At 37.7% G+C, this 26500-nt stretch overlaps 1 protein-coding gene across 2 annotated transcripts in view; it reads left to right on the top strand.

Moving 5' to 3' along the window:
• PARD3B (par-3 family cell polarity regulator beta) overlaps positions 1-26500 on the top strand; it is a 394093-nt gene that overhangs the window by 175124 nt on the left and 192469 nt on the right. For both annotated transcript variants that reach the window (XM_066553233.1, XM_066553232.1), the window contains exons 7-11: positions 1801-1926; positions 6429-6784; positions 8423-8562; positions 9331-9459; positions 23279-23464. In XM_066553233.1, coding sequence (XP_066409330.1) covers positions 1801-1926; positions 6429-6784; positions 8423-8562; positions 9331-9459; positions 23279-23464 — 937 coding nt within the window. The remainder of the gene's footprint in view (positions 1-1800; positions 1927-6428; positions 6785-8422; positions 8563-9330; positions 9460-23278; positions 23465-26500) is intronic.

Raw genomic sequence — 26500 nt, 5'->3', positions numbered from 1 at the left:
AAGTTATCTTCTAATAAGGTAATGCTGGCTTTAGCATGGTGCTGCTGCAGGCCAAAATTTTTGTACAGGTCATTAAAACATCATATTAATTTACAAAGTCTTAGTTTATACAGGACCTACAAAAGTTATGGAAATAATTGTCCCCCTTTCTTTTGCACTTAAATACCATTAAAAACAGGAAATTAAAATTTAATAGTGCATTAAAATGGTAAAATTTAGGCTGTGGAAGAAAGCAATGGAGGAATGAATTCAAACTGCCTCAGTCTATGTACCGCAAGGCACATGGGCGGTACAGCACACACAAGTTTCAGACAAGTAGGCAATCCTACTGCATATATGAATGCAGTATCCAAGCACACAGGATTAGTGAGCAACCAACTTAATTTGTAATTTCATTTATTTATTTGTACTTTTACTGGTGTGCATTTTAGCATAGTTGCATTTAGGTAGTTCTAGTTGTATTTAGTTAGTTCTTAGGGTTATGGTTTTTGATTGCCGCTAGTTGGATGTCATCAAAAGGGCTGTGGCCCCTCACCATCACTACCCTTTTTAATCCTTTGGGAAGGATAACACCTGTTACAAGAGAATCTTTATGCTATTAAATCACTTTTTTTCTGTTAGGTACTGCAAAGAACTAATATTCAGTAGGAACTAGTTTTTCACATAATTGATAGGACAGAAGTACAAATTTTTTATTGTTCTTAGAGAGTAAATCTAAAATCAGATGCTCAGTGAATATAGTGTCACTTGAATTAGTTAATGGCATACTGTGAATCTGTTGAATGGACTTAGATATGAGGGGCAGTCATGAATCTGAGACAAAAATACAGGACTTCTGCTTTGTCATTGGAGTGTTGGCACATTGAAAATTGCACATTAATATTTTATGAAGTATAACCAATAGAAAATGGTCTCTAAAGGTCATCCTTGATGACCATCTTTGATGCTTAAGTGGTATGGAAATTTAGTGGACAAACACTGACTAACTAGTGGACAAACAAACTGAAGTTCTTTAGAAACACGCAGTTGTCAGGAATTTTTGCACACTGTAGTGTATGGTTGGCTATAGCTATGTTGAATTATAGTTTGCAACACAGCAGTGTTCCAGGTAGGTCAGGAATAGCCTAGCGCTCCTAGCAGAGTTAGCAACACTGGAATTCGTCACCACCCACACTGGCTCACTTATTGCATTATTCTGTGCTGCACCTCCATTTTCACTTGCACTTAACTTGTTAACAGAGAGGTTGGGTGTTGATGTTTGTTCTGCTGCTGTCCTGCCACATGAATGAGTAGTATTGCTGTCTTGTATCAAAGCAAGGGGCTTTAGCAACTGAAAACTTCATAGGTGTTTTCAGTAGAAAAGTCTGTTATTTTTTTGTCTCATTCTAACTCCTATTTATTTTGTTGTAGTTAAGGTAGAAAATTACTTTTAATCTGTTTGTGCTTTTACTTGAAGCAGTGGCAGAAAAATATTGCATAAGCTATACTGGCATTTTTAACTGCAGAGCGGTCTAGGTGTTTTCCTCTGTTTCTCCAAGTATGACCTACAAGATTTAATGCTCCCCAAGTTCTTGCAAGTAGTAAAGCATTAGTGTACTGCAATTTTTCATGGTATTTTTTGGAATCCCCCCTTTTTCATTAATAAGTCAGCCGAAACCTTCCTCTAGATTAAGCACTTCCTAGACAGAGAGGCAGTCTACTCGATCATTTCATACACAGTAGAGATTAATATCTATTTTTAGTTCTCTAAATTTGTATCAGCACAATAAGGACAGTTTGCACCTATGTTTTGCCTTTTAGGATGCTGGGACTCTTCATCCGTGGTATTGAGGAAAACAGCAGATCTAGGCGTGATGGTCTTTTCCATGAAAATGAATGCATTGTGAAGATAAACCATGTGGACCTTACAGACAAAACCTTTGCACAGTAAGTGCTGGTTTATTAACACTTTTAACTGGCCAGGATATTATACAGCGCTGTGTTTAAATGATTAGTAAAGGGATTAATACTGATTTCAGAAAAAATGCCTATAAAATCGATATGTGACAGAAACTTCATTTTCTTTCTGAAACCTCCAAATAAGGTGAAATTTGAAGTGCTTTAGTAAACTTACTGTGCTTACCTAATTTAATAGCATTAAATTTTGTAGATGCTATCTTCCCTTTCTAGTTTTTCTATTACTTTTACCATATTCACTTTGTAATTTTTTTCATAAGACCTTCAGAATGAGTCAACATAACAGCATGGTGTTTAATGTTCTTTTGCAAATGAAATAAGATGTTTTTATTGTGCTGCAGCTTTTCGAGCATTAATTTTTAAAAAAAATACTTCTACTGTCAGACCATGATTACTTGAGCTAAATGGAAAGTCTCACTTCTTATGACTTTTATTAAAAGTCTGTTGACATTTATTATCTATCTCAAATAATTTTTAACTAACAGGTTGTTTTGATCATCTATGGATTAATGTGGCATTGTTGCACAAAAGAATAGCCTCTCAAATTTCACAGATATTTGCTGTAGTAATTAAATAGTAATTTGGTTTTGCTCTCAATCCATATGTTTGGACAACTGAATGATTGTTTATAATATAACAAAAACCTATTGAGATGTCAAGGGAGTCGAGGCTTAACTTTGTAAACAGTAAGCCAAATGTTCAAGGCTTCTAAACTAAAATCAAATACATTAATTTCACAGTTAGGAATAAATATTTGCAAAATAAGTTTTCATTAAACCAGTGTAGTTCTGTAGCATAGGTATTCTTGTTTCTGAGACTGCTTTTTTCCTTCCTGATAGCTTTTTAGTTACAGCTTTCTGCATATTTGGTGGTAAAAGCACTTTGCTTTTACAGAACGGTTCTATACATGCCATTCTCTTCCATCCATGCAATTCCTAAATAAGATATCAATTATAGGAGAACATAATTGTCGCTATCTTATTAAAACATTCATTACCCCACTGTGCAGTTTTGCAATGAAATTTTGCAATTAAGGTTTGCTTGAATCAAAACCTCTTTTCAAAATCCTGTGTGATCCTTTCTTTACAATGTGTTGTCTCTTGTGTGTTTTCTTCTGAGTGTAACTAGATCTCCAAAGGCTTTCAGCCCATGAGGTGTTTGTGGAGTGGAGGACTCTGCATGTTTTTCTGTAAGATTACTAGATTGTGGGGCAGTTAGAAATACTTCAGGAAATTTTCTAGTTCTCTGTCAGGCTTTCCTTCAAAATGCAACATGCAGGACACTTTCTAAAAGCTTGTATAAAATTTTGGGAGTTGGAAGGACTATTTACCATAAGAGTTAGCTTAAAGAGATCAGTCTTGTTAGACTCTCTCTCTTATTGGGAGAGAAAAGTGATTTAAAGGTGGCTCAGAGCAGAATCTAATTTTGTTAGGCCAAGTTTCCTTATGTTACAAAACCAAGTAGTGTGGTTGCAGTGGCAATTGCGGAAAAAATACAGGTATTGAGAGCTCAATGTCTGTTTGGGGACTGGGGAGAACATTTTAGATGAGCTCTAACATGTTCCCAAGTCTTCCAGTGTTCTGCTGGATTATTTTCCAAAATACCTTTCTACATAATCTCTCTTCCCTGGCTGTGGAGAATGACTAAAGAAAGACTCTTTCTGGGTTGAAACTAATCTCTGTGAGCATGCCTTTAGTTTTCATTTTGCATGACATAACTGTACTAACCTGACAGAAGTCCAAGTTACAGAAATCCACTAATTGTGAAAGCTACAACAAAGTGTGGTTCCAATGACTGTTGACCCAGAAATAACAATCAGATTCTCCTTCGAGAGGAAAATCTGTTGGCTAGTTTCAAATTGACATTTCTTCATAACCCTTGTAAAAGCTGTTTTAACACTTACTGTTACATGCTGTCTCTTTCTAATTTCACCAGAGACTTTCTAGTATTGCTCCTGACAATTGCTTCTTCTGCAGCTGTAGCAGCAGCAGCCTACTTTCTGTATTCCCTTGTTTATAATAGCTATATATTGGGACTGTTGGTCTACTTTTTCATTTGCTGCTAATCTATTCAATTACATTCTGTTGTGCTGCAGAGTTTCTAGCACCTCTTTTAACTGACTCTCTTACTTCTTTAAAGTATGCACTTGGGGTCTCAAGAAATATAAATTTCTCCATTCATTATTTTTTCCCTTTGAAGTGTAGCCAGTTATTTTGCCCCTGAAGACTGCATTTAGACTTTCCCATAGGATGTCTTGAGTGATTTCCACTAATTTTTGTTTGAAGGAGATCTTATATTTTTTCTTGCATATATTTTAAATATTAACCTTTTGAAACTGAGTTATTAAATTACCTTGTAACATAAGACCAAGCAGCTACTTACAAGGATGAAGATGGGGTGTGAAAGAAACAGAGTTAACATTTTGCATCCTTTATGCTGGAAGTGTGCCATGGCTTCTATTATCAGGGTAAGGTCTGTCCTTGAGAACTTTGACAGGCTATAGGTGAATGGATAACCTATAATCTCCTCTGAGACACTGGGGCGCAGTCTGTTACAACTCTGAAACAGAACCCTTGAGGGTGATACTAAAAGAATGCCTCCCTACAACATTCTCCCTGCTACCTTTCTTCTCCAAATTTGAGGTTTCTCTCTGGCAGCATCACCTGTCAGTGAATGCTGCTATTCTGATTCTTGATGCTTTTACAGTCAGTGTGGCAAGGCTGTTCTTTCCCTCAGCAGTACCCATTGGGACTGACCCCTGACTTCAATGTCTTCATGCTACAGAAAACCCTCTTAAAACAGCCTCTTTTCCACCACCTGCTGTTGCAAGGTGGATATATTGTGCAACTCTGTTTATCTGGGAAAGCAGTAGGTGTGTTTTCAAGACATTTATATTTGCAGTGGCTTCCTTCCTGTGTTAGTGTAAAAAAAAATTATTTCAGAAGTACTTTAAACATTGATTATGTTACATAACAGAGTGTAAATCCAAAGCCAAGACTTCAGCAAAATAGTGACTCAGACTGACAAACATACCACAGCAGGGTAGGAGATAAGTACAATGTTCTTAGAAGGACTCTATGATTTATTTAAAATTTAATGTAGCCATTACTTCCCCTCTTGCCTCAATGCAGCTAAGCAGAAGTTTTCAGTTTTTAATTCTCAAACAGCACTTCAGCTATTTCTTCTGTTTGTACTGAAGTGGTCTTTTGCAGTATGGAAGAAAATCCATCCATTTCAACAGAAGTTAGGAGAGGAAAGCATAGAAAGAGGAAAGTCTCCTTTGTTCCTTTAGAATCCAAGGTTTGTAACATGGCTTGATTGTCCAAATCTACAGGTTATTTAAAATCCAGGGAAGGCTTTATGAGCAGTTCTGTTGGCCAACTTGTCTTAATTGCCTTACAGTGCATGGGAATCTGAGCATGGTGTTGTTACCATGGTATCAGTTCACAGAATTATAGAATGGTTTGGGTTGGAAGGGACCTTAAAGATCATCTCATTCCACCCCCACAGGCATGGACAGGGATGTCACATACTAGATCAGGTTGTTCAGGGCCCCACCTTGCCTGGACTGGGACATTGCCAAGTATGGGGCATCCTCAGCTTCTCTGGGCAACTTGTTCAAGTACCTCACTACCCTCTGAGTAAAGAATTTCTTCTTAATGTCTGGACTAAATCTTTCTCTCTTTGTTTGAAACCATTCTCCATTGCCTTATCAGTATCAAGGGGAATAGTTCCATTAAATGCTCTAACACAGTTTTTGGTGTTGCATTTGAGCACATCTGTAAAAACACAGATTATGTGAATTCTTCATATCCACATTGCAAAAGGTTACTGCTTGAAAGATGTGAGTAATATCAGCCTATTTATTTATCCATTTGTGTAAAAACGCAAATAATTGCACCACTTTGATCATCAGATTTTTTCTTAGTGTCTATGTATCCCATACCCTCATCCTATTTTATTGCTGTGGTATCAGCCAGGAGTTGCATTAGGGATTACAAAGGAATCTGAGGAGCAATTAGACTGGATTTGGAAAAAATGGAGAGTTGATCTTGCTTGGAGTAGATGTATTCACCAGAACAATTGGTGATGAGTGCTCAGTGTGCCTCTATGCCAACAAGAAAATACATAACAGACAAGCACTTGAAAAAAGCAGCAAGCTCTATCTTGAGCAGTGTTTAGCCATCAGACCTTCCCTTTCTGATGCTCTGCATGAAGAAATGTGTCCATCAGTTTATTCTGGCTGGTATGTTTTCATAGCAGCTTAGGAATTCCAACAGATATGCTGCTCCTACTTGAAATGTAAGGAAATGCTGTAGTTTTGAAATCTTAATTCATGTGTATTTTTCTAAAAAAGGGATGCTATAGATGTGAACATAAGGTAAACTTTCATCTTATTCACTGTAAACAACTTCAAATTTTGCCCACATTTTCTAGTTTGTCATACAAATTTTCTTATCTTTCTTTTAAAGGGCTCAGGACATCTTCCGTCAGGCAATGAAATTTCAAAGTGTCATCTTGGAAGTCCTTCCTCCATATAACCGAGAACAGTATGAAAAGTCTGCTATTGCTCCTCTTTGTATTCTGAATAATGAAGAAGGAGTTACAAAAACAAAAATTCCACCTCCTCTTCATCCAAAACCTGCTGTGAAAACTATTAATATTTCTGGAGCAATCTTGGAGTCAGGTGTACAGGGAGCACTGCAACAAGCTAAGAGTCCCAACCTCCCACGTCTGGGTAGAAAGCCACCTTCTCCCTCACTGTCTCCACTTATGGGATTTGGCAATAAGAGAAATGCAAAGAAAATAAAGATAGACCTGAAAAAAGGTAAGTCTTTGAGATGATATGATTAATTCCGTATCATGTTCTCTATAGTAATACCTTAACTTTTAATTTAACAAGTGACGTTGAAGACAAAACAAGTTATTTATCATTTGAAAGTTCCAAAACTTTCCAAAGGTATAGCATTGTAAACAGTAATGTTTTCTACAGTGGGCTTTTTCATAAATTTTGGAGGTGTGTTATCCAGACTTACTGATTAGGACATCTCTGTTACTGACTGAGGAAGCAATTTCAACAAGTAATTTTAAGTGATAGTTCAGTCTTTTCACATATATAGAATCAAAGTTTGAACTGTTTGCTGGTGACCTTTGTTATTTTATTTAACCTACTAATTGACCTCAACAGCGTTATGACATTCTTTTAAAGATATGTTTAAAAATCTACTCTGCCATTTCATGTTTTCCAAGAGCTTGACCACAGATTTACCTGTCTTTCCCTTTTTTATTCTCTGCAAATCTTTCTTTTTTTCTTTCATATTTATTCAGGAGGCCAAATTTGTGTGTGTATAACTTTAATTGCTGCACCATGCAGCTGTCTTTGAATGGAATAACAGGTTTAGGAACATGTAGTAAATTGTGCTTAAGAAATTTCCAATTAGCATTTGTGTTTTTTATTTGATTTCTGTCTCTGATTTGGCTGAGAGTAAAATTTGATCCTAGAAGTGGCCCTTTTGAAACTGTCTGTAACTTTATTCTCATAACACATTATGAATGAAATCAAGCTCTCACTTCTTAATTTTTGTTGTTTCTTTACCTAAATCACTCATTTTTACTTCTGAACTCTTCATGTTTGTGTTAATAAAACCCACTTAAGAATGTCCCTATTCTAGATTTAATGCTTTTGATTTTGAAACATTTATATTTCTGGAAATTATATCAATGTGATACTGACATCATGATATCTTTGAAAGCTACCACATGGGTAGAAATACCACTCAATATAAAAAGATTTTTATGGACTCTGCTATTCGCAGTGATTTTAGTGGCTTATAAGCAATACCTGCTAATATTTATTTTACTCCCTAATTACTTGTTATAACATATCTGTTAACACTTTAGGTTGTTTATTTCGAAGCAGCAAACAACTTCACTAATGGAAGCTTAGAAATACCACTTTGTCCTTTCTGAACATCAAGTTTTTCATTCAAATAATGTGATATTTTTCCCATTTACAAATTTCAGTAAAACCTGTTAAATTATATTTATGATTATAAACAAACAATTCCAATTGCTCTGATTCCATGAAAAACAATTGACATTAAAGTGAAGACTAATATTGTAGTGACCTATAGAAAAGGTAAATGCTTTAAAAAGAGAGTTCTTTCTTGTTTTTTATTATTATGTGCTTACCCAAGTATTTGCATCTGTTGCTGTTTTAAGAGTGTTTGGGTATGTGTTTGGACATCAATAGACTTCTCCAGACCATGCAGAGGATTGGCTTGTGTTTACAGCTTTTTGTTTACTTTCTTTTTTTTTAAGAGTTAACATGACTGAGTCTCCAGGATTTTTAAGAGTTAACATGAATGAGTCTCTGGGATATCTTGCTGACATTGTTTGCTTACTTTTAATGATCATTGTTTACATGTTGAAATTTATGTTGTATGTTCTTTGTCTGACATTCTAGGTCCAGAAGGACTTGGTTTCACAGTGGTTACCAGAGACTCTTCAGTACATGGTCCTGGTCCAATCTTTGTGAAGAATATTTTACCAAAAGGTGCAGCAGTAAAAGATGGTCGTTTGCAGTCAGGAGACAGAATCCTGGAGGTTAGGATAAACATCTGTTGTATTTGCATTGCTTAAAATTGATCGCTAGCTTTGTCATAAATGTTCTATTTCCTCATACATATTATTGATGTATGGAACTACAGTCCTTGCCCTTGGTTTAAAAAGTCATTCTCACAGTTTCTATGTCACTTGTTTGTCAACAAGTGCTTTACACCATGAGGTGGAAAAATAGTTCTTTTCACAAGGGTCCTTGAGGTGTTTGAACAAGGGGAACCTGATAAAATCTTGGGTTTTAAAACAGATAAATGTGTTGATTTAGGACCAAAACATGTCTTGCCTCTTAAGCCATATACAAAAATCTCTAGTTAATATCAAGCTGGTAAAGTGCTCATTTTAAGGCAATTTTGCTCAAACTGGTCTGTTGAAAATTTTCAGATATCTTGTGACTTAAAATCTTGTTATCTAATGGGTTATTTCTACTTACTAACCTCAAAAAGCTCTTAAGGTAAACAGTTTTAATACTAAGGTCTTGTTTCTACACTTTTCATCTTCAAAGTGCTTTACAAACTAATTAAGCCTCACAAACCCCCTGCAAGGCAAGTAAGTACTACAGAGCTGCTTTAACAGATGGTGAAAATGAGGAGGAGAAAGGTTAAGTAATTTGTGCGGGGCCAGAGGGGGAGGCAGTATGGGAGCTGTTGCTGATTCTTCTTTGCTCTCAGTCACTGAATGACACCTGTGTTAGGTGAGGAGAATCTAATAAACCAGTCAGAGATAAGACATCCTCTGTTCTTCTGTGGCTGATAGGTGAATGGACGGGACATCACTGGCAAGACCCAGGAAGAGCTTGTAGCTATGCTGAGAAGCACAAAGCAAGGCGAGACTGTCTGTCTGATTGTGGCTCGTCAGGAGGAGGCCTTTCTACCTCGAGAGCTGGTAAACTTGTTATTCTTTCCCAAAGAGCGACTTTGAAACAGTTCCATGGTTAAATACTAGCCCAGTAAATAGAAATTGTCAGCTGAGAAATGACAATAAAAGGTAGTCACATAAGGCTTGTTTCCAAGAAGTATTTATACTCAAATTTGATTTTGAGGGTGTTTGATTTTTATCTACTATAGATGCAATTCCACACAATCTGATTTTTCATCCCCAAAAATGACAGCATAAGCATAACTCACAGGGGAATACTGTAAATTAATTTTGCAAGTGTGAGGTCAAGCATAACTAAAAATGGGTTATTCTCTTTCAGAAAAGCAACAAGCTCTAAACCAGAAATTTAAAGTGCATGTAATGAGCCTGCAGCTTATCACTGGCAAACTAGTGAGGGTTGCTGCCCCCAGGAGATGTCTCATAAGTCAGGTGCCCAGCTGTAGGAGTGGTGAGGAATAGAATTCCGCTGCACTCCTTACAAATTTTGGAAGCAAGCTTTTCCTTGGCTGCTAGCCTTTGACTTAATAGGCTTTTGGTTGTCTTTTTTTTCCATCTGAAGTGCTTAATTTTCACTTTTGTTTTCTATTAACACTGGCATGAAACTGTGTTCTCTTTTCTCTCACATAGAGAACTGCATCAGAGTAAAAGTGCTATCTGATACATGCTTGTTTCCCCTCAGAGAAGGTCATTTCTTTGGTTGCCTCTTCCTTATCTTGATTGATGGCTATACTTGACCTTTCATTAAGTCCTCAGGATAAGGAAAGGACAGCATTTCCTGCTTTTGTCTCATTTTATCTCCTTCAAAGAACACAAACTGCCTTCATCCTTTCCTTAAGATGCTGCCTTCTTGCTTTTCCTTTAGACTGTTGTCAGGATCTTCTACAGAAATACTCCATTATGTTTCCTCACAGAACATTGCTGACAGTTTTCCTCTTGTTTCCCTCTTGCCAGTTGGACATTGCTGAGGTCAGGGTTGCCCATGACAGGATAGGGAGCTGGAAGGGCGTTCAGGTTCTCTAATGTGAGTCTTTTCTCTTGTGCTGCTGCTGCCCACTTTTTCTTGTGAGCAGTTATGAAATGTTTTAGCTAAACTATTTTTGTATCCATTTTTCCTTTTTATTGTGTGATTTTTAAGGAGCATAATGGCGGTTTTCAGCCTTGTAATTGGGCATTTGTTGTCAGTGATTGCCAAAGCACCAAAGTTGGTCATTGAATTGCTCTGCTGAGTAATCCCTGAGCTGTAGAGTCAGTGTCTGTGTGGATCAGAGGGAAATTTGAGTCTTAAAGTACTAAATTATTTATTCTATGCAGAATTTCTTTTCATTCACCAGCTCTTCTAAGTATGAGCTTACTTTTTGAGAATGCTAGCCATTAACAGTGTTTTCTGGGGTTTTTTTTAAGTTATAAAGCACATTACTTAAAAAAATATACTTTAAAAAGTATGCATTCTTCTCTTTTCTCTCCTGTTCCCCCAATATTATACTTACTATGTATTGTCATGGTGCGAATTCTTCTGGAAATCACTGTAGTAGTGTGTGTGTATAAAAGATTGGAAGAATCTAAAAGCTGTTTATAATTTCTACCTGCCACAATTGTGTGATAATAAATTTTAGTCTCTACAGCAAGGATTAACTACCTTTCAGTGGGTGATTTACTTATGACTGGCATGATTGAAATCCAGGAAGTAGCCACATTTATCCTGCTGGCTTGACCTTCTCTTAGATTGCTTTCTCTGTGATAGAATGATGCACAAGCGATGGCCCTGACTGTAACAGTGATGATGTGGGAATTCTAATACTGCTCTGTGTTCCTCTTTATCTCAATCAAGTAAAACATAATAAAAATGAGAATTACTGAAATACATTACATAAATTTATGGAGCCAGCCATCTAAATTAAAAAGCCCTTCAGCAACATCTGGTAGCTTACAGCAAAAGTGTGAGTTACCATCCCACTAAGCTACCAGATGTTGATGCGAGCACAATGCTTGTTAGAATTCATGAGGTGTCTGAGAATAGTCTTAACAAAGATTTTTTTTTTAAAATGGTTTAGCTTTTTTGTTTGGTTTCAGCTTTAGCCATGATATTACATTGGACTAATCCTCTGCTACCTCAAAAGTTACAGTACTGTTTCATCAAAGAGCAGAAAAAATGCCAGCACTTTAAATGTTTGTTTTTGGAAGGAAAAACAGTGGATAATCCAATGTTTTTCAAGGACAGCTGTAACTGAGTGCCCTGACAGTGTAACATGCATGCAGAATTTTCCTGAATACTTGGGGATTTTGTTAATGCCTGGCAATAATATGGTAATTGCTTTATCAGACTTGTTCTTGCTTTGTGCAGGTCTCCAGGGACTGTAATCTGAGTTGTTTTCTTTAGATTCCCTGTTACCTGTTGAAAGAAAAAGGAGAAGGGCCACCTAGTAAATGTACCCACTCCCCACAGTTTCCTATGGCAAAGATACATCTGGAGGCTGGACCCATTATTAGGAACCCATGCATAAAACCACTTTTGAGCACGTTGCTCCACTAGAACACTAGGATTTTTATGTGGATTAGCTGGAGAGAATTTGATAACTGCATGGGCACAAAGCAGATAATGTAATGAAGTCACACTGGGTGGCATTTTGTTGCATGGGTCTGTAATAATATAATTTGGCTTTACCTTGTAATAAAGCTGTGGTTTGGGGAAGGCTTGGTCTCACAAATATTTTCTCTTCAGTATGATAGATGGGAACAGAGTTTGGGTGTTTTGTTACTGTGATCTGTGCTTATGGATTGCTAGCAAGTAGAAAAATATATTCAGAGTAGCAAGCCTTTGTCACAGCAGCCAAGATATGATACAGATGAGGATGAATCAGTGTTGCAAAAAAGTATTATTAAGTTTTAGGCAATTGGGGCTTTGGTTACACTGGTTCTTGCAGCATCTGAGAGTTACAGCGTTTGTGCATAATAAAGGAAAAGAATTGAAAACCCGGTATTTGTAGGGTTGTTACTCCTTTAAAAAAAAAGATATGGAGGCTCTAATGAGATTTATATATATATATATATATTGAAACAGACTAGTGAAGTAGAATTTGGACCAACCACAGGCTGTCCTCCTTATTATCCAGTTAGCCAAATGTTCCCAGTAATTCATGCCAGCTGTTGACAATGTAGCAGCTAAGTAAGGAGCTGATTCCAAAACTCCAGGGGAAGATCTTGATTCACTTAATTACCACAATCTACGGAGTGGCCAGTGATTACTGCGTTCTTTAAGGTGCATTTGGGTTTTAAACTGTAACACTCTTTTCTAGAGGATGGTGAATATTACAGAAGAAACCTGGTTGAACTGAATAGGTTTAGATTTTCCATCTCGTCTCAAAGTGAATGGAATGCACATTATGGCTATCATTCTATTGTGTTTTGGAAATAGAGTGTTTTAATCATGTGTGTCTGTTGCATCATGTTTTTTCTCTAGGGGAAATGTATGATCTGAAAGTGCCATTTCTTTTAATAATGATGCAAAAATTACTTACTCCCCCTTCTCTTTCTTTATTGGTAAAAAAGGGAATATTGCTTGAGTGAGAACAGCTCCAGTGCAACCCATTCTATGCTATGATCCTTTGCAATTCTTTATTTTGTATGATGCACAGCAGCAGAGGAATATGGCTGTTCTGCAATTGCCAGAAATAGTATAGCACCAAAAAATTTGCTTGCATTTTTCTGTAAGTTAGAGCACATACATCGTAATTTTTGCATACCCTTAATTTTTTGTTTTAAAAATCTCTTTGACTTACAGTTGCAACTGTAATTGCTATTTCTATGGTTTCTTGGCATATTAACTGATGCCTGAAGAATGGGGGATGAAAGGGAGCAAACCATAATTTTTATAACAATAGCTAAATGAACAACAATGTACTAAACTTGTTATTGGTCTTTAAGTCTTTTTTCACATGTGTATTATACAGGATGGAAGGAAGCAGGATGAGTGGCAAGTTCAATTAAGCATTTTTTCTACTTACCATATGATTAACTTTTATGTTTTAGTCTTCCCCCGATTAATTTCTTCCACTGCCTTGAACTTATATGCCTGAAGGAAAACCAGTTGGCCTATTTGTTTTAATATTCAAAGCTTAATTTCTATTACTTCCTTTTAATTGTTGCTTGCCTTTTTATGTGCAGGAAATAATAAGTGAAATTGCAGCCTAGACTTAACCATTTTTGCACCTGTTTTTGTAGTTCAAAACCATGATTCTAGTGCTCAATTATCCAGAAATGGACAAATAATTTCAGGCAGAAAGTGATTCCAGCAAGTACTATTTCTCTATTGTGTTACCTCTGTTCTAAGGGAGATGAATTGGATAGGAAAAAAAAGAAGTATATATTGAATTTTATTAGCATACACAAGAAGGTGTTCTGTGTAATGAAGACAAGGATATTGTGAATGTACGTGGCACCTTTCTTCATTTATAAACTGTGTAGATTTTTTAATATCCTGCGGGTTTTAAAGAAAAGTTTCATTTTTGACCTATTCTCTTCATCTGGAATAGTTGAGAAGCGAGTGTAGGTTGTGTCTACCAAAACGTATATTTTTAAAGACAAATCATTGTGTACTGCAGCCTCTCAGAGGTTTTCAGCTTCATTATGTATTTCAGAAGATGGTTACTATTTCATTATTGTTATTCATTATTTCTATTTCATTAGAGTACTGGAAACTTTGAGGTTTGTTGATTTGTTGTGCTCTTTACAACACTCAGTGAGAGATCAGTGTTAAGAAGGAATCTGAATTTTTCCTGTCACATTGAAAAGTATCTCTTTATCCAGGGTTTGTGTGTGACTCCCTAATTTACCAAAGGGGAATAAATTGCTTGGTATTCCATGTACCTTTAAAAAGCAGTTGTGTTTTGAGCTCTCTATGCAGTGAAGTGTCCATAAAGGTACCAGCACAGCAAATGTGATTTTTCTATGTGATAGCAGTTGTCAGCCTTTTTGAGGCCACAGAGACCTTATTGCATCTAGTCTAATGTTGCTTTCTCTGTCAAGCCCATCAGAGTGTTATGATCCAGCAATGATTTGCCTTTCAGAGCCCACTGTTCCTATATTCCAGCAAATACAAGGAACCTTAAAAGGATGGTCTGAAAGACCTGTTCATAACCTTCATTGCCTGCAAAAACCTCTGATGGTGTTCTGCCTGCTAGTAAAGAATAGGTTAGAGAGGATGCAAGTAAGGAGAGAAAAGCATAATGTTACTTGCATTATGAGATAATATATTCATAAGATGTGTTATGGGATTACTGCTCAAAATTCCTAGATTTAGGAACCCTGCCTCAGAACACTGCAAAGTGAAAACTGCTTACTTGATAATATAAGTCTTAGCTCTGAGGTTGCCTGAAATTATTTGGAAGCCCACTTTAATGTATGAAATCATAAGTATATATACATCAGAATAGAGGCATATAAAATCTGGTCTTAACAGAAATTGAGTCTTCATATGTTTTAGATGCATTTACCCAGGTCTACAGCATTTGCATTTAATAAAACCAGAGTATTTCGGCAATTTTTAAATCCTCCTAACAAATGTAGTGCCTTGCCATTTACAAGGGTCACCAGTTCTATTCCATATACCATATGACCATTTCTAAAATCTTTCTGTCTTAGAATACATAACTTAAAGTTTTCCTAGGCTGACTTAATGTAAAACATACGCATGTGGTGTTTGAAGTAGACATAAAAGAATTATACCCTGCTTATTGCTTTGTTTACCATACCTTTAAAACAGTAAGCATTAAAATGAGTAAAGAGTTGGGTTTGTATGTCACCATGTTGTGACCTGTGCCTAGAATGAATTTGGAAATGATACAGTAGCAGCACCCTTAAATTCACCCTGAAAATACCACGCAGCCTTCCATCTTCATGTGTGAAAAGATTTTAGGCTCTGGGTGCCAAGGGGCATTAACTGCACAGGGCTCCGGCTCAGTGGGGTGCATAAGCACATGGCTTACCCCATCCGTGGGCTGAATATGGGTGTTTTCACAGTGAGGCTGACCTTGACTGAGGACTGAACGAGTTACTTTTTCTCCCTCTGTTTCCTACAGTTATGTAGCTTAAAAGGTAAAGTGAAACTGCATTTTTTTTTAATGTTGAGGAGCAGTGCACACTAAATAACAAATGCAAAACTTTTGGAAGGGCCAACCATTTCGTTGGTGGATTCTTCAATAGGCAAGTCAAGCAAACTGAGGAATCTCCGTTTCTGAAATGCACTATATCTGCCTTGGATGAAGAGCTGAATCTAGTTTTGTCAGTTTTTGAAGCTATAATTCCAGAGAGTCTACATAATTCAAACCAGACACATTCTATCTAACGTGACACAAATTCGTAGTGTACTGTGTTAACATTAAAATTATCCAAGCATGCTATCATATATCTCCATGGATTTGCTACTGCCTTTCTTGTCTTAGCAGGGTGTGCCATTAGTGGCCATTTAGTTTTTATTGTAGTATGGAGTACAGATAATTTTAAAGCCAATATAAATGTCAGAAATGCTAAAGATGAATACATGCAGCAATGATTTCAGTTATTTACTAGATTGTGACAAGATTACAACAGTGTATTACCTTTGAGTATTACTTTTAAGAGTGTTACAATATGTCTATTGCAAAATACAGTGCACATTTTGCAGTGACTTAATGACTGACCTGTCAGCAAAGTATTTTTTAATTGTGGCTAAGTGCCTGGAAAGAACGTGGAGCATGATGCAAATAGGGAGTATCTTCTTTTCAAGCTTTTCTGCCAATTATAGGTATGTGGTGCCACAATGTAAATATTTTTATCAGAAAGTCATTGCAAAAGGATGCAAATGTCTTACTTCCTTTATAAACCTTTGAAAATAACCCTCCTGGGTCTTTTGCCTTTTGCCGTCGGCTCTGAATGGCACCCCAGGGAGTTGACATCTCTTATCAGAAGTGAGCAGCCAGGCAAGGGGCAGTCAGCATATTGAGAGGCCATATTAGTGTGTTGGTCAAGGGCACCAGACAGGTACTGAAAGGTCTGTTGTTGTGTCAAACAAATGCTATTTCCTTCCTGCCTGAGTGAGAGCTAATTTTTTTGTAAGCTTCTCTTTTGGCAAAAAACACAATAAGGATATATAAGGCAACCTTTCCAGTGAGAGATTAGCATTAGGTTATCACAAATCCACAGATTAAAAGTGCTGTGGTCAATGAGAACAGATATTTTATGATTAAATAAAAGGACTAATTGAAAGTGGTGTCCCATGGTAGACAGAGGATTGACACAATGTTGTGTAGATATTACCATGGACTAAGTAGAAAGTGGAAGAATAAAATGCACAGTACTTTTCTCAAAGGTTGTAGTTCTGATTGTACTGCTCTGGTGACTTAGCAGTTGTGTATTTTGGGAGTAGGAGAGGGCTAAAAGTATTTTCTCTGTGGTCTTTAAAATACTGAGAATTTATTGGTGAGATGAGTAAAATTTTAGATTATTTTTAATAATCCTTTATTATAACATTTTAATTAAGAAATCAGATATCTGAGGTAGAGATGTGCTTCTAAAAATTAAAATCATTGGCAGGAGATTAATTAAATGTATCATGAGACCCTTAGATACAGGTTTTCAGTCTGCATTGCTGAATATTATTTAGTACTGTGTTATTAGGGCTTTCTGCTTTCATATCTAGCAAACTCTCTGTTTTCTCACTTTCATATAAACTCTACTCTGAACTTTTCTGTCTGGTTTCTGGTGATTTGGTAGATGTCAGAAATGATTTTACTGAAGTTGCATGCAGGTATATTGGTAGATAAAAACATTCCAGTCCTGATTTCCCTTGAGAGGGATAGTAGTACCTGTTTGGTTGTTTGCTCTGCTCTGTTTAACCTCCAAATCTGGACAGCAAGTGAAAAGATTTCCTCTTAGATAACTTCTGTCTGTTGCCTTCTGGTTCAGGAAAGAGGGAGGAGATATTTGTCTTCCCCAAGCAATTGAGAGAGGTGGGGAGCTGCCTAGCATGGTGGACAGTGCAACCAGGAGGGAGCTTTGAACAGCAGCTGTGGCTGGCAAACTACTGTAAATATTAGAGAACAAACATCACTAGGCTGCAGGGATGTGATTAGCAGGACGGGAGTGTTGATAGCTTGCTGCAGCTGTAGAAGCCATTGAAAGGTGACAGCTAAGATTTAGCAAAGCTGAAGGAAGGACCCTGCCTAGCAAGGACAAAATAAGCAGTGGAGACTGACTCTTGAAGTGTTGGGTTGTTTTTCAGTTTTGTGTTGGAATTTTGTGGTTGTGGGTGTTTGTTTGGTTTTTAACTTGTGTCTCTGCTGAGTAAATTTTATTAGTACTTTAGAGTGTTCCTTTCTCAATGTACCCCTCTTAAAGGAAAGAAATGAGCAAGAAATTGGGCAAAGGGAACAAGAGACCTGCATGGATGAATAGAGAACTCCTGTCATTACTCAAGCCTAAGCAGGAAATACACAGGAGATGGAAACAGGGTCAGATCACTTGGAATGAATATTGAGGGGTTGTCAGAGTAACTAAAAACAAGATAAGGAAGGCCACAGCCCATCTGGAATTAAATCTGGCCAAGGATGTCAAGGACAACAAGAATGGTTTCTTCACATGCCTCCATAACAAAAGGAGAACCAAGGATAATGTGAGGGCATTATAAACATAACAGGGAGAGGGTAACAGAGGATGCAGAGAAGACAGATTTACCAAACACCTTTTTGCATCAGTCTTTATTGACAAGGGGGTTCTTTGAGTTTCTCTGGGATTCTCTGTCCTGGGAGACAAGGGTAAAGGAATGTTGCAAAGAATTTCCCTTGGTCAAGAAGGATTGGGTTAGAGAACACCTAGGCAAACCTGACATCCAAAAGTTCATAGACCCTGATGCAGTGCATCCACGAGTGCTGAGAGAGCTGTAGAGGCCTTTCATAATCACCTTTGAAAGGTCGTGGAGGTCAGGAGTGGTGCCCAAGGACTGGAAGAAAACAAATATCACCCCAATCTTCAGAAACGGCAAGAACGAGGATTCAGAGAACTCTACATGGATGACAAGAAGGTAATCAGGAGTAGCCAGTATGGATTCACTAATGGTAAATCATGCATGACTAACCTGATTGCCTTTTACTATGAAACAAGTGCCTGGATTGGATGAGGGACATTGTCTACCTCGACTTCAGCAAGGCTGTCAGCACTGTCTCTGACCACATCCTCACAGGCCAACTCAGGAAGGGTGGACTGGGTGAGTGGACAGTATTGAGAACTGACTGAACAGTGGCACAGGGTCTCATTGGATGCCTTGGTGTCCCCAAGGTTCAATACTGGGCCCGTTATTCATCAGTGACTTGGATGAAGGGGCAGATGCCTCCTCAGCATATTTGCTGGGAGGAGTGGTTGATCCCCCCCAGTTCTGTGCAGCCCTTCAGAAGGACCCTGACAGGGTGGAGAGATGGGCAGGGAGGAGCCTTCTGAAATTCAGCAAAGGTGAGTGCAGGGACCCACATGTGGGGAGGAACAGCCCCACATACCAGCACAGGCTGGGGACTGCCTGCTGGAGCAGCTCTGTGGAAAAGGACCTTGGGGTCCTGGTGGACAATGAGCTGTTCCTGAGCCATCAGTGAGCCCCTGTGGCTGAGAAGGCCAATGGGATCCTGGGTGCATTAGGAAGAGCATTGCCAGCAGGTCACAGGAGGTGATCCTGCCCCGCTGCTCAGCCCTGGTGAGGCACATCTGGAGTGCTGTGACCAGTTGTGGGCTCCTCAGCACAAGAGAGACAGGGAGCTCCTGGAGCCAGTCCAGAGGATGGCAACAAAGATGATCAAGGAACTGGAACATCTCTGTTATGAGGAAAGGCTGAGGGAGTTCGGGGTTGGGGAGCCTCCCTCACTGGAGATATTCAAGAACCACCTGGACACAGTCCTGTGCTATGTGCTCCAGGATGACCCTGCTTGTGCAGGGGCATTGGGCCTGATGACCCACTGTTCTCCCTTCCAACCTTACCCACTCTGGGCTGTGTGAAAGTCCCAGAGTCTGTAGGCCAGGCCATCTCAAAGCTCCAACCATCCTGAGGGATCACCACTCTGCTATCTGGACTTCGATTTATGTGAAGATTTCTTGTTTATCCTGCTACAATTGAGTTGCTTTCCTATGTCTGCTGTAGGGAATAGCTTCAGTGGTTACTATCATTTAATTCCTGAACTGCTGCGGTATGATACATATATATTATGGAAAATACATTATGTGGTTGTTGACTGGGTAATTTATAGCATAAAGCTGTAAGTTTTTTCTGGGCTAGAAACATATTTGTGTTGCAGCTCATTTCATCCATTCTGTGTTTGAGTGAGTTCAGAATCTAGGATGATCTTGAGGTAAGAAGTGTTTCTAATAGAATTCAAGGTTTAGTGTATTGGAGAGGGTTTCCTTTACCAGACCATAATTCAGCTGATAGTGGTTGCTATATTGTAAAGTATTAATGTCTTGGGGTAATGTTTTAGCAAAGTCAGGGAAATAGAAGCAGTAGGAATCCAGCTCTGTGAGTCACTGTCAGCATTTAATATTCATACCTGCATATTCTAGGAACAGAGGCCATCATTCATTAAATTAGTTGCTCAAATGAAGCAGTTAATTGATGAGCTGTTAACTTAAGGATGGCTGGAGCTCTTTTTGTCATCAGTGAAAAGGTATTGCTTGGGAAGAGCGTTATGATCAGGATAATTATTTGAAAACATTTAGAAATTATAGGATGAAATCAAGATTCTAGGTTTTGTTCATCCTTCTTTTCTCCTCTGGTTTTCCTTCTTTCTGCTGCTTCTTACATGCTCCAGCAAATACAATTTTCAGTTTTGTATTTGCACTAAATAGTCTTGATGTTCTAGACTTACTACCAGGCATTTACTATCAGATGCTGTACAATGAGTAGCTGAGGAAAATTTTAAGCAAGTAAAGACAGAGTTTACTTTTTGTACAGTGAATTTAATCACTGACTTGTAGATAGGCATCTCCTTTCCTCTTACCCATCCTGTGAAATCTTTGAATTGACTTTCAGCCTCCATCATGGGTAACAAATTTTTGATAGTACTGTTAGACAAAGCTCAATGTTATTTTAAAATCAGCTTTTGCTGGGTCTTTGGATAAAGCTGAATATAAATAATGAAAAGGAGAGATGGTTGGGATGATTGGACTATGTTAAACAAGTAACTTGTGAAGGACTTTAAAAATATTACAGCGTTCTCCAGTAATACGTAAAAGCAGCTTACATTAAATTTACTGACATTTTGATATGATTAAGTGATCTATTTCATAGAAATTTTGTAGCAAGGAAAATGGTAGACAAATGTCACAGATTCCAATTTAAGTACTAAGGAAAACATAGGAAATACTGACAAAAGTTTGCTGTACTTATGTGGAGTCCTGCTGAACACACCTGGGCATGCATAGAGTGATATGGTAGCTTACTTAACAAGCTCTAGTGCACGGCATAATTATGTTAGAGGAAGCTGGGAAATGGAGAACACTAAACAACTCTGTTGGGTGACCAAATTCAGCTTTAAATGAAGTCCTAGTTTGAACTGAGGTAGTGCTGTAAAAGGGAGATTGCTCTGGTTAAGACAGGCAGGAGCACCAAGAGCTTTCTCCTGTGCTAACAGCCCCCTCACTGCCTTTCTTGCAATATGGGCAAAGACACAACCACAGTATTGACATAGAGAAGGGGCAAGTCTAGTGCAGATGTCACAGATTCAACTGGAAGGAGAGCAGAAAGACACAGGAACTGCTTGCCTAGGGAAACAGGAAAGTAATAACAAGTCCTGTCCTAAAGGCAGGAGTCATCACATGTCTGAGACCCTGAGAAGAATTGCTTCTGTCCAATTCTTGACAGGATGTGCCAGTTGAGTAGAGTTCTGATCTAAGAGTTCAGAATCAATTGACGAGAATATGTGCAAGTTGAAAAAATCAAAAGATTTGGCAGAAAATCTTTTCTCTAAAACCTTGAGAAAGTTAAACACAAAATGGTTATGTTAGAAGGCCGGTAGTGGTTTTTTTCCTTACACTGGTTCTTCTGAAGTCAGATGAGTGTTTACAAGTTATCATTCTGTACTGCTCACAGTTGTTACAAATCTATAGGTTTTAGGGGCTAATGTTCAGGATGTCCATATCCAAACTAAGAATTAAAAGTGACAGACGTGTAGCTGAGAACTCTGTACTTCTGGTGAACAAAAACAGAAACACAAATGTGTAACTTCGGTATTGGAGATGAATGCTGGTATCAAGACAATTGTCAGTATTGGTGCTGTCATTTTTATATTTGGCAGTTAGGCAAACTGTATTGACTTTAATGTCATGTAGTTACATTCCAGGAAAAAAATTTAAACATGGTGCATATTGGGATTTAGTTTGATAGTCAGTTTTCTGGCTGATGTGATTCCTCTCTAACCAGTAGCTTCTCAACAGTGAAAGGGTATCTGAAATAAATGCAAGTATACTTGGGTGTTACTGTTTCTTCAGGATATTAATTTCTGTCCTTAGTTCTGGAGTCATACTTTTGTTGATCAGACAGCATGATAGCTGAATGCACAGGTGTACTCAGACTGCTGAGGAAACATCTGTACTGCTGGCACCTTTGCTGACAATTGCATTGATACTGCCTCTGCTGCAGCTTAGGTCCTGGAGGTGATCTCTCACTGGGGAAGAGGAGGAGTGGCCCAGCTACTGCACTCCTTGTATGTGGCCTCCACTTGATAATGTAATGTAAGAATTTGACACCCTTGGAAGCAGCAGTCAGTCATCTTTCAACTTGTAATCGACTGTGTGCTTCCTTTTCATAGTTTTTTTTCCTATTATTTCTTTAATACTACTGTTTCAAAGAATAGAAAATGTCCCAATGACAAGAAACAAAAGCTTATTAATTGTCTTAGAGTTATATGGAGAAGGAAAAATGGAATGAAATTGAATGTGTTGCATAACATTCTGCACTAACACTTTCCATGGACACTTCACACTTCATTCCATAATAGGTCTCCTTGTCCTTGTTTTATTTTTGAGGTGTGCCAATATAAATAATTCAGGCAAAACTTTGACTTTATTTAATTTTATGATTCCAACTACTTTTTAAAAAGACAACCACATCCCCTTCCCCTCTGCCCAGCAACAGAAATCCCTAAAAAACTGCAGATACAATGTACAGTAAAAGAAACTGTTTTCTGATCTTCCATAGCTGTGTATGCTTGATTTGACAGTCTTGTAAACAGCTCTCTAATCTAGAGAAAATCTTGGGATTAACTGATACCAGAAAGAAAAAGGAGTAATCAAACCACTATGGAATCAAAGTATGTACTAAGGGAGTTAGTGCAGAATACGTTACTGTGCTTTCAATTTTCGCCTTTGCTTTTGTTACACCAGCTTTGCTCTGCAGACAGGTTTAAGGGAAGGATAATTTCTTAAGGATGAAACTCAATTTTCAAAGGGGAATGGGATTTAACAGTATAACTGTCATTAGAGTTTGTGAGCTGCATGTAAAGATGTTGAGAGTTTTATGGCTTACATTTTTAATGCAGCTGTGTATAAACGTCTTTTCTACATTCTGCTGCAACATTAGTTTTATATCATGTGGAAGTAAGCTATTTTACCTTCTATTTAAGCATATTCCCAGGTATCAGTAAAAATAACATTTTAAGCCAGATCTTGTGACAAAATGTCAGCTAAATGCACTGTTGATTATAAAGCTATTTCTTCAAGCTATTTTCTGGAACAGAGGACTATTTCTTATTGTACAGTTGTGTGGACACCACTCATGCTGACTTCTCACCCCTATTTTCATGCTTGTTTTCTCCAACAGAAAGGAGAGCCAAACTGCAGTATTTTTTCTCCAGAAACCACAGAGCAGCTGACCTTTGAGATTCCTCTGAATGATTCTGGCTCTGCTGGACTTGGTGTGAGCTTGAAAGGCAACAAATCTCGGGAGACAGGAGCTGATCTTGGGATTTTCATCAAATCAGTTATTCACGGAGGTGCTGCTTTTAAGGTATGGAAGAAGCACATCAGGAGCTGAATGTGTTAGAATACTGTCATTTCTATGGTGAGGGCTGAATCTCACTTGAGAAGCATTCTAGGTATAAATACCTTTGTCACTCATTCCTTTGGGTGAACTACAAATATAACACTTTGTCTCATGGTTTCTGGGGTTGTGTGCGAAGCAAGAAGGTCTGCCAAGGTGAAAATGAATTGGTGCAAACCTTAGGGAACATTTGGATGCTGCAGGAAATGGGGAAGGGGAAGAAGGATAGATATGAGTAGAGGCTGCTTCCAGCCTTCCCACGGCCTACAGGAAAAGTTTGATTGCTCAGTGACAGAGAAGTTGATACCTATGACTGTGCTTATAAATAAAAAACTCTCATAATTTTCTTATTTTTTTATTCAGAATATTTTTATTACTTTATTAAAAATGTGTCTTGGCAGTGCTTGATATCAGTTGTACAGAAGTTATCAGTTGTTCCTGAGGTGGATTGAATTGGTAATATTAAATTGGTAAATGACAATATTATGACTTGTTCTGTTCTTTCTAAGCACTGTACAAGGACTGTTGTATATTTTATTATTAAAAAGTATCTCACTTATTGTCTAATCTTTAGGAAAGCTGTTGACTGCTTTTTTTTTGCCCCAAATAAAACTTGGAAAACGTAACTTCTCTGAATTGGAAACAAATTACTTAATCTTTCAGAGCTAGTATGTTAAACACCTTTAGAACCATACTGTAATTTTTGTCTTTTATCTCAGCAATTCCTTGCACTTCTCTCTTCTGTAAAAATACCTTTTAATTCAGTGTTATGTAAATTGCTCTACTGACATCAGCCTGCTGAGTAAGACAATTCACAGCATTAAAAATTCAGTGTTCATCTATTTACAGCATCTAGTAAATAGCAATAATCAAGGTTTTAGGTTTCATAAGAATGTTTAATAGTTCCTTACTTCTGTTATTTACCTTTCCTAGTCTCACAGTTATTTCAAATAGCTTGGATCTTCATCTGATTGGATTACACCAGAACTGAGTTAACACACATTTGGCCAAATTAGGGCTGGATAAACTCAATTCGTGTGCGTGTCTCCTGCAGAGTACGCCTCATTTTACTGTGGAAATGAGGCTGCCTTCTTTGTTTTCCCAGCTCCGTGTCCACACCAATTGCAGGACAGTACATTGTCATGGATAAACTCCTTGTTTTGGATAGCCAAATGTGGAGCCATATTTCATATTAGTGGGCTGCCTGACTTGTCACATCACAGACCCATAAGACAACATTTTCTCTGTATGTTTGCTACTCTCTATTCCCCCACAGCGACTCATTCCAGAGAAGTTAATTTTGGTTTGAGATGTCTGCAGACTACTAAAGCAGGACTTCTGTGCTCACCCCTGAGTGAACAGGCACCATGACTGGGAGATTATTTTGTCTTGTGATGGCCTGTAGTCCTGTGACCTGTTCTCCATTCTACCTCATTATAACCTTTCCAGCAATTAGATCTGTGTTGTGGTAATGGATCTGAATGTAGGCTCCAGAGCAAATGAGACAGTAGCTGAGGCTCTGGCTTCAACCAGAACTGTTTAGAGACTCTGTCCTGTGTTCACAGAATGCAGTCATTTTGGCAGTGTTTTAAGACTTGCAGTCTACTGTTGTGTAATGCACGAAAAACAGCTGGCTTTCTTCTGTCTAATGACCTTTACATAGAACATAACTTAATCAGTGGGTATTAACAATTAATAAAATTTCTTGTATCAAGTTAAAAAGTGTGCACATATTTGTGCATAAATATTTAAAGATGTCGTCCTATTGTCCTTATTTTAAATCTCTTCTTGGAGCAAGTTTTGAAATAAAAAGCCTTTCTTTCCAGCTGGTAGTTGTCCAGAGCCTTTTCCCATGCTATTCATTGGTATTCTCTGAAATGGATTATTATGGATTAAGACATGTGCATTTGCTGTTCAGTGTACAGTGCTTTCTTGGGAAACTGTCACAGGCAGAAATCTTAATCTCACTGACATGAGAATTCTTTCACTACTTATCACCTCTGCATTCAGAATTTAAATTTTTTTCGATATTGGCGTATCATGCTAATAGAAGTGTCTATTGAACTTTATCCCCTTGTCTATATAGTCACTGCTTGTCCTTAGAAGAAGAAATGTAATACATAGAATTTCAACACATTTGTTTCACTGATAAGTAATTGCTCAATCCTTCTAATGCTGTATAAAGGTTTTGAGACATTAAGTTTCTTTTACCCATGTGTTTCTTAGAATTAAGAGTAGGCTGTGAGATGCAGACCATCGATTTTTGTTACCATTACTTGTTAATTTTTTGATAGATAAACACATTAATCTAGCTCTAATGTGTTAGTGGCATTGCAAAGTGTAGTAGGGGACATTTTAAAAATCATAATGGAAAACTTAAGTATTTAATTCTATCTTTTTTGATTTTTCTTTTGTCCTAGCTAAACGTTTTAGAAAATGTCAATGCATGTAGCATCATACCTGCTACAGTAAGACTCAGTCCTCTTTAATGTTCTGCCTACAAAATCAAACAAAAAAAAAGCCTTAAAAGTTCCAGGTTTGTACTCTAACACTGTATCCCACCAGTTGCTTTTGTTGTACCATTATGTCCCTACTTAACATCTATTTTTTAACATCCCTAAGATAAAGAGGTTACTGGAATACTTGATATTTGTACTTATGCAGAGCCTTTCATGCGAAGAAAACAAACAGTTGACTGAGTTTAAATGCATTATTATTCCCCCTAACTTTGGGGATTTCAGCCTTGCTGACCTCAAGACATCTTGGCTTTTCATTTGAAATGCATTCCTGATAATCAGGTACTTGCAATCCACTGCAGCTGCAATGAAACAGAGCCATTACAAGAAATAATGTAATATTTTCTATGTTTGCATTTGTTCAAATGAAAATTATCTAGTTTGAACGTCCTTGGTCCTTCTGAGTGCTGCAATAAACATTGCTCGTTGTGTGCAGTGGATGGGGAAATTGGATAATTCCAATAATTGACATTAGGGCATTTCTGAC

Source organism: Molothrus aeneus, chromosome 7 (genome assembly GCF_037042795.1).
Source record: "Molothrus aeneus isolate 106 chromosome 7, BPBGC_Maene_1.0, whole genome shotgun sequence".
Taxonomy (NCBI): domain Eukaryota; kingdom Metazoa; phylum Chordata; class Aves; order Passeriformes; family Icteridae; genus Molothrus; species Molothrus aeneus.
Note: the sequence above shows the minus strand (reverse complement) of the source record. Positions and strands in the feature narration are given on the sequence as shown.